The sequence below is a fragment of the Halichoeres trimaculatus genome, unplaced genomic scaffold, assembly GCF_033239565.1.
Source record: "Halichoeres trimaculatus isolate MK-OKI-2021-1 unplaced genomic scaffold, fHalTri1.1 fHalTri1_scaffold_2, whole genome shotgun sequence".
NCBI lineage: Eukaryota > Metazoa > Chordata > Actinopteri > Labriformes > Labridae > Halichoeres > Halichoeres trimaculatus.
In genome coordinates this window covers 34,270,987-34,288,161 of record NW_027437180.1, presented here as the reverse complement: position 1 = coordinate 34,288,161, position 17,175 = coordinate 34,270,987, and the positions used below count along the sequence as shown (strand labels likewise).

Genomic DNA, 17,175 nt, shown 5'->3' with positions numbered 1-17,175 from the left:
TAATACAAGTAACTTTTCTCTTGTTCCATTGGCAGATATTTTTGTACTGGTTATGAGCAATTCAGACCTCATTTTTGTCCTTAAATAACTTCAAACAATACATTTTTCTGGATTGGTCATGTGAATTTGGCTCATATTGGGTCTAAAAAGGAATTTCCCACTAAAAATGAGACAAAAACATTTGATAAGATTTCAGTTTTTGCAGTGTACCTAATAGTGATGGACAACTAAAAGAGCCAGAACCAGGATCATCTTTATTTGCCATCTATCTTCCGAAGAACAACAACAGACACTCTTTTTTTAAACTGTGCCTTCCTCTCTATATATTTGTTGTTTTTCTTATGATAAAACATCAAGCGATCTACTTTTTGGGGACATGTAGTGTTTACCTTTTGACCTAGTGCATTTGTAGCGCGGCTGCGTGCAGTGCAGAGGTGCCGCGCCAGACAGCGCAGCCGCAACGGAGCAGGCGCAGACAGACTCAGAAGCAGACATGGCAGACGAAAAACCCAAGGTGAGAAGATGTTTTGTGTTCTTTTCACTATGCGGATCAGTGTGGGTTTTTCTGCGTGGATTCCACCCGCAAACCAGTTCATGACATCAATCGATCTACTTATATCAGCATACTGAGAGGACTACAGCTCAAACTGGGGCCACAGTGTTAGCACGCACGCTAGCAAAGTTAGCATAATAAGCTAACGTGGCTAATTTAGCCGAACCACGTAGTGTATTGAATAAAAATACATTTATGATTAAATATGCAGAAAAGTGATCTTTAATGGGTAATTAATTTGTTTTGTTTAACCATCTACGTGTAACACACAGCGTTTAAGTGATGATGCCATGCACCATTAGCAGAAAAGTGAAAAGTCCATAATGGTTGGGGCAACGGTTTTACAAGTAGAGCTAAATAAACAGTTTAAGCGAAACCTGTCTAAGTCAGCAGATCCGATCTATATCGGTTATCCATTGTGCACATCAGTATTGTGCCCAAATTTAGCTATTGTGAGCATGATATGATTTGCATTCTGATCAGGCCGGTAGGCATAATCGGTTGTAGGCCATTGACAATCGCCAAAGCTTGCTAATGCTAACGATGAAGCGGGGCTGCCCCTTGGCTGAGATCATCAACCACAATTCACCATAATATCATCTTCTGTGTTCAAAGATGAGACAAGTGTCACATAAGCTGCAGTCTGGAAAAAGACCAACTCAAATGATGCTTTAAATCAGTTTATATTGAAGTCATAAGTCGTGTACTCATGCTGTACATCACTTTTACAATGCTACAAGGAAACTTAAAAATGCATTTCACATGCTGGAAACATTGCTTTGTGCACTTAATGTGTTTTCTCATACCAGTTTTTGAACTCTTCCCGACTTTTTCCAAACTTTGATTTGTTCTCTGTACAGGAGGGAGTGAAGACAGAAAACAATGAGCACATCAACCTGAAGGTGGCAGGGCAGGATGGCTCAGTGGTGCAGTTTAAGATCAAAAGGCACACTCCTCTCAGTAAACTGATGAAAGCTTATTGTGAACGGCAGGTGAGGCTATTCTTATTTATTTAACTATTTATTTACTTATACATTTTATTATTGTTTTTAGGAGTGTACTCAATATGTATCTAGTCTTGTGGTGTTTTACTTGTTCTAATAATTGTTTTTTTAACTCCACAATTCAATCCAGTTGGGCATCAATAAAGTGTTTGTTCCGTTTAATGCTATTCTATGCTGTTCTTTTCCAACCAAATATGTATTAGACCACTGTTAGTAGCGAACACTTTGTCAGCAGGGTGTCATGTGATGTTAACATCCTGCATCTCTCATCCCCTCTCCCCCTCTCCCTCACCATGCAGGGCCTGACAATGAGGCAAATACGGTTTCGATTTGACGGTCAGCCCATCAATGAAACAGACACACCCTCACAGGTATGACTGCAACTTCTATTTAAGTTTAGTCAACCCTGGTACTGCAGGATGACGCTTTAGTCTGGTCGATGAAAAAATCAAAAAGCACCTGCCCAAATTCTGTCAAAGCAGGGTTCAGACCAACAATCATAGGTCTCCATTGTAGTTAATTGACTTCTTTAAGACAACATTTGCCTTCACAGCAAGTAATCATTAGAAGTCATCTGTTCAGCTTACATCAGTACTGTCAGTACTGTTTTTGGAGCAGCAATGGCCGGCACAAGCACTTCACTTTACAGAATTAATGCCAGGTTTCAAAGTGTTTAGGCCAGCACACAGGAAACTGCAAGTTTCAACTTGTTTGATTACAGATCTCCTCTCGGGCCTGCCCTTTACCACATTCCAACTCAATAAGGCAAATAAAATGATTTGACTAAGGAAATGTGATGCTTGTTTCTGCTGTAGGCCCATTTAAGCTTATCTAGTTGTCCCCTACCTGTGGTCAGACATTTTCCATGGGTGTTTTCTAAGAGAGTGGCAGTAGTAGTTCCTGGTTTTCAAAGTTGCTCACTTTCAGAAAAACGTTTCTATGTTTACCTGTAGCATTTGATGTATAAGAAACTACATTTATTACTGCAGTTAATATACAGCTTCATTTCTGAAATTTTTCTAATTTTGCAAAATTATATTACAAGTCTGTCTCTGAAGCCAGTGAAGGTGTTAAAGTCCGTATCTTGGTGTGGAGCTATCCTTAAACTTTGTATTCTAATTTATCATGTGTGGACACTTTCAGATCTTATCTGTTAAGTATATGATGTTTTGCAGTGCTGGCATCGTGCAGAGTTTAAGTACAGACATTATTAACATTAGAGAAGTTACATACAGCTCAAAGTCCAGCTTCAGCTAAGCCATCACTTTTTGTTTATCAAACAGATACACTAAGGAAAAATTCTTATTTGTGTATTGATCAATTAATTTGTTTATTTTTTAGTCTAATTTATGCAAAAACTCCTTCACATTTGCACCTCTCCCATTTGCTTTTACTCCTTGCATTATGTAAAAAGTAATTCAGTTTTTAGAGACCTGTTCAACAAACAAATTTAAAGACTGACAGTCTTTTCTTTTTCTTACAGCTGGAAATGGAGGATGAAGACACGATCGATGTGTTCCAACAGCAAACAGGAGGCTCCTCTCTTTAAAGACTGTTTCCCTACAAACATCCCTACCTCCCCTATTCCTCCCTGTACATCTGTTATGTCCACTCTTCATATCCTTATGACCAGTGTTCATGCCATCCAGTGGAATGCTTTTACAGAATGCTCAAAGGCAGCAGTACAGTTGGTGTAGATAAAATCACACTGTCTTTTGTATGTTAACGTGTCAGAGCTGTGCTGTGTAGACAGTTTGCAAGCTTCAGTGACTCTGATGTACAGAAGAAGTAAAAATCTTATTGTGATTTCCTTTTCCCCCCAGAAGCTTTGGAGAAAACTCCTTGGTCCTTGTATTTGTTTTTATACTGATGTCAACAAGGTTCTAAATTTAGATGGAATTTTGTTGTTGTTGTCTAGTAGGCCTGCATTTTAAATTCACATCAGTTGTTATGAAAATGTACTATTGGAATAAACTGAGCTTTTTTTTAACATGTGTCCTGTTTGATTTACTGAAACTTTAGATCATGTAGCAAGTGGTGCTTAACAAAACTGTCCTCTCTGTAATGTAGTCTGCAGGAGGAACCTTTGTTTATGTGTAAAACATTGACAAATTGTCTACATAACCTGTCATTAGTGTAAAGAAAGGCTCCTCCTGGTTTTTTTATCTAAACATGTTTCACTACAGTTGTGACACTGACTGTAGACTTAAACTTATTTTAACTTCATGTAATGATGTGAGATATGTAACACTTTGTAAAAGCAGATACAGAAAATAATATATACATAGAATATTGGGATTTTTCAGTAGTTTTGTGTTTTTAAATCTGTAGAAATACAGACTGTCCTGGAAGATACCAATGACTATAATAGTAAAACATAGATTTGTTAAAAAAAAACATATCAAGGAGTGGAAAAAACGTTGATTCAAACCCATATCCACTGATAATTGAAAGGGTATAATCATTCTATTGTCTTTCCAAAAAAAATATAATAATGAAAGACAGGTTGAAAATGTTCTAGCATTTTTGTGAGGACGTAGATGCAGAAAGAGCCCTTGGAAGTAAAAAAAAAATATATATAAAAAAATTGTCTTACACGGACCGGATGAAATAGTTTTCGCGTTTCAAATTTTATCTTGAATTTCACTCTTTTGATCTCATTGTGAGAGAATGGCGCAGATATTTAAATAAAACGACAGTAAGAGTTTTTAACCAATTTAGAGAGACTTTAATCCGGCTTGAAGCTGTAAAAAACATGTAAAAAAAAAAAAAAAAAAAAACCGAATACTTTATTTTGAAAGTATCACCGGAAGTACACAATATTCTTGTGGTGAGTTTTACGTAGATCCACTCAGACTCGAGGCAGGTTGATTTCATTGAACAACCGGCTGCTATAGACAATGATGAAGCGGTGAAGTACGGCTTTTTAAAGCGATAATTGTGTATTTCTTGTTAGGTTTATAAATACTTTACGACTTTTACAGCAAAATGACGACGACCACGACATTTCAAGGGATGGAGCCCGGTTCAAAAAGCAGTTCAAGGTAAAAGGCGTCGTTCACTGCTCCCCATAAACCGTCAGAATCCTCCTTGCCAGCCACCAAGAAGAAAAGCTACATAGATTAATGTATAATTTAGGACCTTTGTCTCACCCCTGCCCGTGATGAGTTGACTCTTTCCTTGTGGTAGCAGGATGCTGGATGTTGGAGGAGGATGCTAAGATTAGCTCAGTACCACACCTTCTCTGTTTGTCTGATGGGGATGGACCATTCCCATCTTCACGTTAGCTAGCATGATAGCACACATGTACCCTCCCTTTTGTAGCCAGGGAGGCTTCCTAGCCAGCTCGACACGAAAGATTGCGGTTGTATTTAGGCCGTTTTCATGAGCATTTTTCACCTTTTTCTTTGTATTGCATTTAGTCAGACAAACATAATGCCTCATATCTGACATTATCAGCTGGGTGGGGCTCACATGGATTCAGATCAGTTCTCGACCTGATCAGTGTGTTACAATAATACATCTTTGATCACCCTGTCCTGCAGTTAACCCCATTGCGATGAAGGCTACTGTAGCTGGTCACACCTCACAACAGAATCACTCATGTTCTAGTGATTTAAAAACCGAAAGCATGAATTTATAATATCCACCTAGCTTGTATCAGCCCTATAAGCCAGAATTGGCCTCACATTTTATTCAGTATTTCAGTATTTTATGCATGATTTTGTGCATTTAATTTATTGTAAAATGCCAATATTTATTTTTTTTAGGTCAAATTTTTTTCTTTGGTTTTGTAAAGATACGCCCTACAGTCTGTGAATATCAAGTAACCAAAGTGGATTTTGAAGTTTATTTACAGATTATGTTGTAAATACTAGGATTGAACCTGATCCCATTCAGTGATGGTGTACAGGCCTTAGGGATGGGTACCGAATTAGGTACTTTTATAGGTACCGACCGAATTCTGTCAAAAGTATCGGGTACCGGTTTACATAGAATTAAAAGGTACCATGTTTAGGTACCTAAATGCATCCTTGTAACTGTGAGAGAGTGGAAGAGTAGGCAATTTTCCAAGCTGGACATGAACACAGCTTTTCAAGGTTATATATTTAAGAATAAATATGATAAGTTGAAAAAATATGTATTTTCTTATTAAACAAATCGATATTTTTTACCACATAAACACAAAAAAGTACCGGAAATTGGTCTGTTGTGTACCGGTACCGATTGCCGGGCACCGGGTATTGGTACCGCATCGCAACAGGCCTAAATGAGTGTCAGCAAATAATTTAAGAAATAAGATGATTTCTGGACCTCGGCCCAACAACAAAAATTAAACTATGACAACTAAAAACTTAAATAACATGGGTATCATTTGGCTACCAAAGTTGTTATTGTTTACATTAAAATCATCATTGATCCAGATTGTGTGACTTTAAGCAACTTATATGTAAAGAATGCTTAAAGAAGACAAAATACATGAGCAATATAATAATCAAAAATTATTTAAATTCTTATATATGTATATGGAACTACACATGCTGAGCTGTTCTTCTCAGATGCTGATTGGTCATTGCTCCAGTCATAGGTTATACCATTGTTAGCTCACAACAACAGTCTGCGAGGCTATTGCTAGTCATTGTGAAACGTTCATAACATTTCCTTCTGTAACCCTTTTTTATCATGGTAGAAAACAACTGTTGATTTGTAGAAACAGAACTGTCTGGTGGGCAGTGTAAGTCGTTACACCTTAATCAAATGGTAACGCATGATGAAATTACATAATGAAACTGCTAATTGACGCTAACAGCACTCATCTTCCCTTTCTTTTTCAGGGTTTTGCGCCCTCCTGGTGGTGGCTCCAACATTTCATTTGGTACAGATGAAGAAAAGGCCCCTGTTCGGAAAAACAAGATGGCCTCCAGTGTTTTTGCTGAGCCAGAGGACCCTTATGCTAATCGGAGGAACAACCCACCAGGTACATCCTCAAACTAACTGCTAGTTTTACATTTTATGTACTCAGCAGGTTGCATCAACTTTAATGGACAAAGTAACTTAAAATTTAAAACCAGAGCACACATGTAGTGACAGTGGACTCCAGGGAATGTTTTGTTCAATCCATGAAAAAAAAAACAGTATTTTGTAGGTTTTTCTCTGGTTCATGGATCTTACTGATCCCCTGTTGTGGCAACCTAAGAACTCAGATTGCTGAATATATAGGAATGAGAAGATTAGGTGCCCAATAAAAAGTCAACTACTCATGTTGCTGTGTTGAAGTCTTTCTAAGCATGTACAAGTCAGTAAGAGGTAAAATAACTTAATACAAAATGTTTTACCTTTGCTTTGCTGTACACAGAAGGACACAAAATGTTAAGAAGAAGTGACACATGCAATGGAGCCAATTTTCATAGGTCTTATGTCAGATTTATTTAGTGGTTTTTCCTTTCAAATCACCTGTGTGTGTTTTCTGTCAGGAAGGCTTGTTCAATTCAATTTTAAACCTCACATATTTTTAACAATAACGTGCAGATAAAGAGTGTCAGTTAAACGAAAAAAGAAACCAAACAATTTATGGAAAACTTCAACCATTGTTGCATCACCATATTATATTCATGAAGGAGAACTCTGTTACAATGATGGCAGGGTGCCTAAGTGCATCCTGCCTGTTTGACCCTGTCATCACATTTATAATAACTCTTTCATTTAAGGGAATATGTGAATTTACCAGAATCAGAGTGTGTGCACCTTGACCTCATGTTGTTTTTCAGAATCTTATCTGAGCACCAATGACATATCGGTCTCTGTGGCTCCTCTATCACTGTTATATCCAAAGTACCTCAATGGGATCACAACACCAGCCTGGATTCTTCAATACTAAGGGGACCACCTGTCATTTGCTGTTCATCCACAAATGAAAGTTCCTTAAAACAGCCTGTGGACAGATTCCATATATTTCTCCTCAAACATTTTCTTCTTTGACACTTGACATTCTGTGTGAAATATTAGTCCACTGTCTTAGGAGTATTTTGACCCTTGTTTCATTAGAGGCTGACTGGCTGTTTCCCCTAAACAAAGGCCACTTCCTTGAATTCCGATGCAGTTTCCTCTGAGAGTGAAACAGTGACTGCCTCTGGTGTTTAGCCATGCATGTCCCTAAGCTGGCCCACTGACTTGTTTTGCACCACGGGGGGTCTAAATTAGCACATTTTTTGAATAGCAGAAATATGGCATCCTTCCAAAAAGCTGTAACTCAGGAACACCTTGCTATTACTGGATTAGACACCTTTTGTCCACAGAACTGCCTAGTTCTTGGTGCCATAGGTACATATATTAGAAACATTCCTCTGAGATTTTGCTCCACATTGAAATGATAGCATCACACAGTTGCTGCAGATAAATGTGATGAAAATCTCCCATTCCACCACATCCCAAAGGAGCTCCTTTGGATTGAGATCTGGTGACTGTGGAGGCCATTTGAGCCCGGCGAACTTATCGGCATGTTCGAGAAAGCAGTTTGAGATGATTTGAGCTTTGTGACATGAAGTGTTTTGTGTCAGAGATCGTCTTCAGAGTCAATATTTGAGTTAATGTTGTCTTTCTGTCCATTCTCCTCGAGGCATTTTGTCCCTGAAAGCTGCTGCTCACTGGATACTTTCTACTCAGACCAACAACCATACCATGTTCAAAGTCCCTTTAATCACCATTCTTTTCCATTCTGATGCTCATTTTGACCTTTAGCAGCTCGTAGTCACCATGTCTGCATGACTAAATGCACTGAGTTACTGCCATATAATTGGCTGATTAGATATTTGTGTTAAGAAGTTGAATGGGTGTACCTAATTGAGTGGCTGAGGAGTATATAAAAAACAGCTTAAAGGGAAAGTGTGTGACCTATATAGATGCTCTGACTCATGTGTGCAAACTCCTTGGTGCTTGTGCAAACTCTTCATGCAGCTGATAAGCTAGCTAGATTGTGTAATGCTTGCTTTCACATGTAAGTTAAAAGTTCATATTGACTTAAATTTCCATACAAGCTGTTCTTGCTTTGTTGGGAAACGAGGTAAGACACTGGCTTCATTGTTTACAAACCAGTAAAGGCACTTTCTTTTCTCTTTTGATGATCCGTAATATTTAATGAGTATTTTGTATTTTAAGAAGCTATCAGCAAAATCAACCTGTAATTTTGGCGGGCATTTATTTTTAGCGCAGGTGGATGATGTCATGGATTGACGTGATTAGTAATGTCATAAAGATTAGGTGGAGCATTTTTAGGGTGAGACAGCAATAAATCAAAAAAGATTTTGCTGTTTATTATGTTCAGATGATTTTACTAATAGCAGCTTTTTTCTATTACTATATCCCTGATTTGTGGCTATGGTCTCATAAATTCAACAGCACTGAGAATATAATGACATTTTATAATGAATCAAGAGTTGCCCACTCACATGCATACTTCTGAGTGACTCGGACAATAAGAGCTTGCTCCCCTCACAAAAATGTGCTGACACAATCAGTTTCAATTAGGGGACAGCAGATGAAAACAGCACTACAGTGTGGAGTTTGAGTAGGAGTTTGAGTAGTAGGCCAACGAAGCAGCACATAAAGGCATCATTATGGCTGAAAGGTGAAATCAGTGTGAGCAGTTTTGTTGTCCAAATGACTTCTAAATAAAAAGTGAAAATACAAAGATTTGAAATTTCCCTCAGGACACAGCAGGAAACGTAGGAAGCATGTGGGAAGATCTTTGCTTACACCGAAAGTCCAGCATAATTAGGGTCTTACAGCCAGGATGTGATGTCAGGGGACTGCTATTGTGGGGTCTGTTTCTCTGAGATTGGACTTTCCCATGCTGCATTCCGGTTTCGTAAACGTGACTGAGATACTGAGATACAAGGCACCAAGTTGTGCCAATTTATTTATACCAGATAAACACACACTTTGCAAACTGGAAAGTCCAGCTGTTTAATTTCATTTTTGGAATTAAAATGAAACTTGATGCTCTCATTTTGCACTTTGAGGACTAGGATTGGAGCCAGTGGAAGCAAACAATATTTCCTGTGATTTTCTGATTGCCAAAATCACCACATTGATGCAGCTAAAAGAACTGATTTTTCTTCTTTGGTGGGGTTGTATCATAGACTGTATATAGAGTGGACAGCGTGGCTCCGCCATTTATCATTGTACGGTTTTGAAGCCAAAATACTCCCGTCACAGGCGCAGCCATTGTAGCAGTTGTGCATCTGTAGTCTGCGCAGTAGAGACGATGAGGGATACTGGGAGAAACTGAGTGGAGCTGGGTGACAAAAATGATAAATATTTTTTTCTTTCGAGAGTCTAATCACTTCTTAACATATTTTACAATCCCCCCCAAAAAATACATGAGGATGGCAGCTGTCAATCATCGTTAAATGTTATGTAAAGCCTCGTTTTTAACCTCGTATAACTAATGAAATCAAAACTTTTGTTTGACCACAGCCCATCTGGAATGGCTGGAAAGCTGGATTTTTTAACCCATACTGCAGCCAGCCACCAGGGGAGCAGTTTTTGTGGAGACCTTACTTTGAGCCGAGCAAGCGGACATCCATTTTTTTTTTTTTACATTCTATGGGTTGTATCAACTTTGTTGAGAGCTGGCACTGAAGCATGGCTGTCGACTGCCACATATCAGTCAATGCCTCCATTTCCATCAAAAACCCGCTTTCAGGAACACGTTTTTTCCCATCATTAGTGCAATAGAAATATAAAAGAAGTGTGACACACTCCCCTCCCGCTCCCTCATCACACCACTCATGCATCCGACCACACCTTATTGTAAGTCTGACACAGGCCTCACAGAGCGCACAGGTGTGTGCACGTCTATTTGTTAGTCAAACAAGGTACAACAATTTCATCGAAAGATAAGGCCTTAGGTTGACTTGTGTTCTATGTCCTGGTTATAAATAGTAGAATAGAAAAAAAAGTACTTTATTTGTCCCCGAGGGGAAATTCAGGAGGAGCCACAGCAGCGATATAAGAAAACAAAAGTAAGAAAGTGTATAGAAAGTGCAAAAAAGGAAAATAGATGCTGACAGCTTGTCCATCATTGTCCAGTCAGCCAGCCTCCACCTCCACAGGGTCCAGGACTGAGCTTCTTCAGCAGTCTGTTCAGTCTCTGTCTCCTGGATCCTGCCTGCTCACAGCAGGTGAAGTTCTTCCAATGTGGCGTTGGTGTCTGGTGTTGCATGATGCTACTCTGCCTCCTGGTATTCCCTCTGTTGCTGGGTTAGCACGGCTAGCTTGTCCATCTTATTGGCGATAGATCTTAGGTTCCCAATAACGATGGATGGAAGGACAGGTCGATGTCTTCACTTCATAGCTCTCACCTCAGTATCAGCACATCGTCCTTAACTCCTTCTGCTCACCTTGTGGGGAACATCAGGCCTTGCACCAGTTAGCATTGACATGCTACAGACTGCTAACAGCTGATCTCATATGCTAACAATGCGGCCATGGTTACATGTAGGATCCCCAGACAAACACAGGAGCAATAATAACCAGTTTGGTGTCCATGACCAACAAATGAACCATACAAAGTAATGACCCACTCCAAAAACAAAGCTGGCAAAAAAGAGATAAGGCAGGGACAGCTAGTAAACATTCAGAAAGTCTTCAGATAAACACACAGGGTCTGCTTTTCCTTTATTTTACTTGAGTCTTGACTGTAGTTGGACCAGTATTGCAGAACAGTACAGAGAAAATGAAATAGATCAGTTAACTGATGTATTTATATAAAAGTTTAGTATTACACGTGGACTTCAGCTGTACAGACACTAACGACAGTTTTTCTGCTAAACAAATCACAACAGAAACATGTCTAACATGACTTTATCTAAAAATGCAGGTGTCGGGTGTATGCATATTACTTGTAGTGACTACTCTGACCTGATTTTAGTTACAGCCTGGGTGTGGGAGTGAGATATTTTTTAGGTGCTTATAACAGAGTCCAATGTCCAATCTTAGGTTGTTGAGTCATTATTTTTTGCCATTTATTGATCCAATATAAAACCAGTATATACGACTTACCTCAAGGGTTGATGTGCGTGGTGAAGTTACTGACATCTCTTTGATAAGTAGTAAAAAAACTGCGTGCTCTTCCTGTTCCCGAGACTTCTGCTTCACTCGTGCCCTTTATGGTGATTTTGCAGGTAACAAAAACAAAAACCGTAGTAACATAAGTAAAATGGCTCATAAATTACTCACTGAACTGCTACACTTACTAATTTATTCAAAATGTTTGCTTAACTTTAGAGAAAAAAAACAATCAAGATAATAAAGGATATGGCACACTACCCTGGAACTCCTAACCGACTTTCTTTCTAAAGATATTTTGTCCACATTGTCTGATGCTGTGAGTCATCTTTGTCGTGCATTGCCAAAGGATGGCAACATTGGTCCACCAACTTGTCTTTGCACCTCTTTGGAACAGACTAAACCAGCTTAATAGCGTCTGAAAACAAAGACATGGAATGAGCTTCAGTTGTCGTTTGTCCCAAAAAGATGAATCACGTCTTTCACGTGACTGTGGTTCTTTAATGTATTAATTTTCTTTGTTTCGATTGTGTCTCCCGTCAGTCTAATTTGTTGTGTCTTGGTGTGTCTGCAGGTGGCAGTGCTACAGGTGTGTTGTGTGGCGAGTCATCAGCCCCATTGAGAAGAGGAGGGAATCAAACCTCCAACCACTCTCCAGACGCCCCCACTACGGTAAGAGCAGGCCTCACATGAGTGGTGGTCAGAAGTCATGAAGTGAAACTGTACAGCAGAAAAAGCGTATAAGGAAGCAGCCAGACTTAGTTTTTATTGTAAAAGGAATTTCCCTGCTTGTTTCACTTCATTTGATTCACTGTCTGCCATGAATGACAGAAAAAGATTTTCCCCTGTGACAGTCAAATAAAAAACAAACTTCATCATTCCTTTTTAATCCAGGAAGACAGATATAACCACTGCTTTTTGTGTTCTTTTTTTAGGATGGAGAAAACTGTCTGCATGTTAATGGTAAGCATGTCTTCTTCTAGTCACACTTCTTCATTTGGGAAAATTCAGGTGACCTCGGCAGAATACAGGCCGATAGAATTCAGCAGTAATTTTCAGAAATATCAGTTCTCGTCCAGAACTTAGAAGGAAACAAAGGGGGAAAGGAAGTGAAAAAAGCACACTAAAGGCACACACCAGCTACAAGAATGATCCAGAGGAGCAAAAACAAGAAATATCAGTAGGTCAGTATTGTGTGGCTTATAGCACCGTTTCAGTTTGATGTAAATCTCATGATAGAATTTCAGTTCTCAACGTGATCTAGAAAGGGGCTCCACCGAGTTGTGGCTTTCACAGAGAAAGTAAGGGACGTGAACAGAGCAACAGAGCCAAAACAACCTGTTTGGCACTGAAGGAGGAGATTTGGGCATTTTTTCATGGGTGGAACTAGGGATGGGTATCAGTAACAGGTTCCTGTTAAGAATGGACTAGAAATGGTTTAATCCATTGACATCATTAGCCTTTATACTTAAGTATGCCTTTGTTGACCTTTATTGACATCACGTGACATGTCACGCATCGGTCACGCTCATCAGCCAGCAACAGATTATCCAATACAATAGTGGAGGGATCAAAACGATTGAAAGTTTACTGTTTTATTTTTATTAATTTATGTTCAGAGATCTAGTATTCAGTAAACATGCAAAGATTTTAATTTATTTCTAGTTTTTGATTTGACTTTTTTTAATTTAATTTATTTTATTATTTCGAAAAATTAAACATTTGCTGCAGTTATAATAGCAACTTTCTGTTGCCCATGCTATAAAAAATGTCAATGACTTCACTGAGGTTGACTGTAATTTCCTTCTCAATTGCCAGTAAAAGAAGCTCCTTAGAGCCAAGTTTTGTTTTCGCCTCAGTTTTGGAGAATGAACGTTCAACAGTTGCTGAGACAGAGGATGCTTATTGCTCACTTTAACTTCAGTCTTGCAAGAATAAGCTGTGCAGAAACTAAACGCTACCGCTGCAAAACCTACTCACCAGACCAGTTGAGTCTCCCGACAGTCGGCATCGGCAATTACAGCCAGGGCGGTGCTTGGCTCAGGGCACGTCAGGTCAGGGCAGGTCATGGATCATGTGACCGAACAAGCTGAATCTAACCTATTTCAATATTAGATTATTTTTGGGCAACACAGCTGGACTTTCTCAGGCACACTTACAAAAAAAACAACAAAACATAAATTTGACAAAAGGGCACTTTGGGCATCGAGGGGCAAAGGGGCAGGTGCTTAAGCACCCTCCGCCCTTACGTCTGCACGTGCCTGAGCTCTGGTCATGATTTGTAATATCCTGAAATCCATGTCATGGAATTTTAATAACTGCAATTTGTGGAATAATGGGGCTGAAGGATCTCTATATTGACAGCTACTGATAATTCTTATTGCTCTAGTTATCTTTATTTATTTGCGTTCAGAGATTTCCAGATCCAGTGATCAAATATTTAAAATGTATTTACTCATAAACTCAATAAAATGATGTTGACATGGGAAACCTGTAAAGCTGACTTTTTGTACGCAGAATATTCACAGGAGGAAGTGATCAGAAATCAATAAAAAATCGTCTCCACAAGTCCAAAAAGTATTGCACCGATATCATTGGTACAACCCACATACTCATCTCTGCTGCTTATCCTACAAATGCATGTCCTGTAATAATGTGGCACCAGATAAAAAAGGGAATAAACAGACTTCACAACAGTAAAAGATATATTGCCAAGAAGCATTAGTGCAACACAGAAATAATCTACCAGATATAAACTTCCTTACTTAAGTTTTTCAGCAAAATTTTCCTTGTTCTGGGCAAAAAAGTTAACATCCTAACTAGTTTTTGGGTTGGAGGAAAGGGAAATTAGTGAAAGCATTATTTTGTGTTGTGGTGTACAAAAGTAGTCCCTGCAGTTAGAATATGATTAAAGTTACAATATGGATAAGAACTCTGATTGGCTTCTTAGCTTGCACTTTTTGTAGCATTGCTAACACTGGTGCTTAAACCCATGCATTTGAAGCTGAAACCGTTTCATAAAAACAAAGCTGGAGGGAAAGAAAACTTGAATAACTGGTAGATTAAGGGATTTGGCAACATTGGTGGAAAAAAAACGAGGAAATTAGTTTCCACCAACTGTAATTGTGTATAATTACTGTTGTTGTCATGCTTGTTTTTTATGTTCTGAAAGGGCACAGTTTTCACACATTTGTGCGCCTGAGGACTGAGACTTCTCACATTGTGCTATTTGCAGAGAGTGGAACAAGCAAAGCCCTGACTTTGACCATTAACTCAACAGAAACTTGGTTGACCAGCTGAAGTTAAAGCCACACCGTGTTATGTTCTCATTTCCTTTTTCAGTTCCTCACCTCAAAACCTTTCCACTGAAACACTTCAAATTTTTCTGTCTTTCTCTGCTCTTTTTCTGCCTCCAAACCTCATGAAACAGAAAATTAAGTGCACTAGCTCTGTTGTTGAAGTAGTCTTTTACTGGTATGTAAAGGAATAATGTCACATTTATAAGATGCTAGCTTATAATTAAATCATGCAGTTAAATTATGGTTTAGCTCATTATCTAAACAGATTAATCATGTTAAAAATCTATGACTAGTTAACTGTAAAAAGTGATTAGTTGGAGTCCTGCAGTAGCTGATTCAGCTGTAACCACTGAGGCCAAAACAAGCTGACGGTCTCACAATAAGTGGGTAAATAGTGCGTGCTTAAAAGGTTCCTCAGGGTGATGTGAGGCGTTAAAATATGTCAGTTGAAGCCATTAGACTTTGAAGAGGTAAAACCTGTTTGCAGACAGAAAGAGACTGACTTATTCTGTGTTAATTGGGCTCTGTAACTTTTCTTCTCTTTGCTCAGACATCGGTGCTCCTGAGCCTGAAGCTGCCCCAGCTCAGCAGGACGAAGCACCTCCAGCTGAGGACTCAGCTGCAGGTCTACCCTCTGGCCGCAGGAACCCCCCGGGAGGCAAGTCCAGCCTCATCCTGGGTTAAATCCCAGCCATCTGCTCTCCTTACATCCTCTCATGTCTGAATTCATCTTTGGTTTGTTTTTAACCAAGAACCCCCAGCCCATTTGTGTGTACAGCAGGTACTCTCTCTGACGTCTACCAGACAGCAGTCTTCTCCAAGTGCATTGTTTTGATACCTCTTTTCTGAGAACTGTTTGTACTGTTTTTATGATTTGTTTCTTTTTGACAGAAGCACTTTATGTAATTCTAATTACATGGATCAAAGTCCACCTTCTACCCCTGTAATGCATTAGAACTGCCACAAAGGGTACAAGGATCATGTCTCATATCAACTAGTGGAATATCACCCCTAGCTTTGTCGCGACAGCACACAGCCTGTATGTGATTATACTGTAAGAGCAGTTTTGAGAACACAAGCAAGGAAAAAGCTGTTTCCTCCACACTGTGTTCAGTTTTAACCCATCTTGCATGCATGTCTGATCTGAATGTGAAAGGAAACATAACTGTGAATTTTACTTTTTCTAATTTAACCTGTTGGTAGTTTTTTTGTGCAAAAATTGTTGTATCGTTGTTGCATGAAGTTGGAAACTTTCTACTGATTAGATTCATATCGTCCACACAGGAGCAACATGAATTACTGTTATCATGATCTGAAGGATGCAAACATTTGTCTTCAGATAACTACTGAAGGTCCCATGTCAGAGAACTGGATTGGAAAAGGCCTTTTTTGTATTGTAGTCACCAAACTTAGGTTATTGTAACCCCAGTGCCGATTTTGAGTGCCGAGTGTTTTTATAGGTAAAATTTCTTCTGAAATGAAGTGTGCCTGTTTGTGTGTTAGGCTACAGCATCAAACAAGGTTGGGTTTCTGCAGTTGCATCCTACCAGTATTACCCTGGCACAGGAATGTGGTTGATCCTGATACTGAAGTTACTGGCAAACCCATCCTAGATTTGACAAGTGACCTTATGACAGCTCAGCCTTTTTTTTGTATAGTTTACCCACCTGCTCATTTCTTATTATCCTACCGGCTCACTGGAACAGTAATGCAGTCTTCTATGTACATTTCACGTGTCATTATTTGAAACAAAATTCAGATTCACTCCTCCTCTGGTCCCGTCGAGTCTCGTGCGTCGATGACTGCTGCATCAACCAGCTGTCACGTAACCAAACCTACATTTCAGGACCATGAAATGTAATTCCTGTGCTGTATACTTTTACTATGTGTTATGATGCAAGACATTCCTGTTTGCACCCTCTGTTGATTCCTGTTGCTGGATGTAAGACACTGCAGAAATTTGAAAAACAAGAAATGGCACAAGTGGAAATGAAAATTAAAAATCAATTTTGACCATGACTGTGTTTGCAGTGTGTGGTTTTTGTCTGACAGTAGTTGGAGTGTTTCTCTTTAGTAAAGCAGAAGTGAAACAAAAGGTGAAATATATCCAGAAACAGTGCTCATTGATAAACTTTTGCAGCATTCTGCACATGATATAGGCTTTGATTTGTTAAACAGTCATTTTTGGGGCTTTAGACTGTTTTCAGGTTTTCAGTAGGTATTTTATCAGTGTGTAAATTTTATATTCCTA

General features: G+C 39.0%; 2 protein-coding genes across 2 annotated transcripts; both read left to right on the top strand.

The window, feature by feature from the left end:
• The first annotated feature begins 437 nt into the window (after positions 1 to 437).
• sumo2a (small ubiquitin like modifier 2a) lies at positions 438 to 3,242 on the top strand. Its single transcript, XM_074689737.1, has 4 exons — positions 438 to 514; positions 1,414 to 1,545; positions 1,857 to 1,928; positions 3,041 to 3,242. Exons 1-4 carry the CDS (start codon positions 494 to 496, stop codon positions 3,104 to 3,106), a joined length of 291 nt encoding a protein of 96 aa, XP_074545838.1. The 5' UTR covers positions 438 to 493; the 3' UTR covers positions 3,107 to 3,242.
• Positions 3,243 to 4,377: 1,135 nt separating this feature from the next.
• Positions 4,378 to 16,937, top strand: jpt1a (Jupiter microtubule associated homolog 1a). Its single transcript, XM_074682339.1, has 5 exons — positions 4,378 to 4,601; positions 6,393 to 6,535; positions 12,200 to 12,297; positions 12,561 to 12,588; positions 15,475 to 16,937. The coding sequence occupies exons 1-5, from the start codon at positions 4,546 to 4,548 to the stop codon at positions 15,606 to 15,608; spliced, it is 459 nt and encodes a 152-aa protein (XP_074538440.1). The 5' UTR covers positions 4,378 to 4,545; the 3' UTR covers positions 15,609 to 16,937.
• Positions 16,938 to 17,175: the final 238 nt, after the last annotated feature.

Coding starts and splice junctions, on each gene's coding strand:
- sumo2a (XM_074689737.1), top strand. CDS start 494: ATGGCAGACGAAAAACCCAAG. Junction 515..1,413: donor TGGCAGACGAAAAACCCAAG/GTGAGAAGATGT, acceptor TTCTCTGTACAG/GAGGGAGTGAAGACAGAAAA. Junction 1,546..1,856: donor AAGCTTATTGTGAACGGCAG/GTGAGGCTATTC, acceptor CTCACCATGCAG/GGCCTGACAATGAGGCAAAT.
- jpt1a (XM_074682339.1), top strand. CDS start 4,546: ATGACGACGACCACGACATTTCAAGGGATGGAGCCCGGTTCAAAAAGC. Junction 4,602..6,392: donor GGTTCAAAAAGCAGTTCAAG/GTAAAAGGCGTC, acceptor TTTCTTTTTCAG/GGTTTTGCGCCCTCCTGGTG. Junction 12,298..12,560: donor CTCCAGACGCCCCCACTACG/GTAAGAGCAGGC, acceptor TTCTTTTTTTAG/GATGGAGAAAACTGTCTGCA.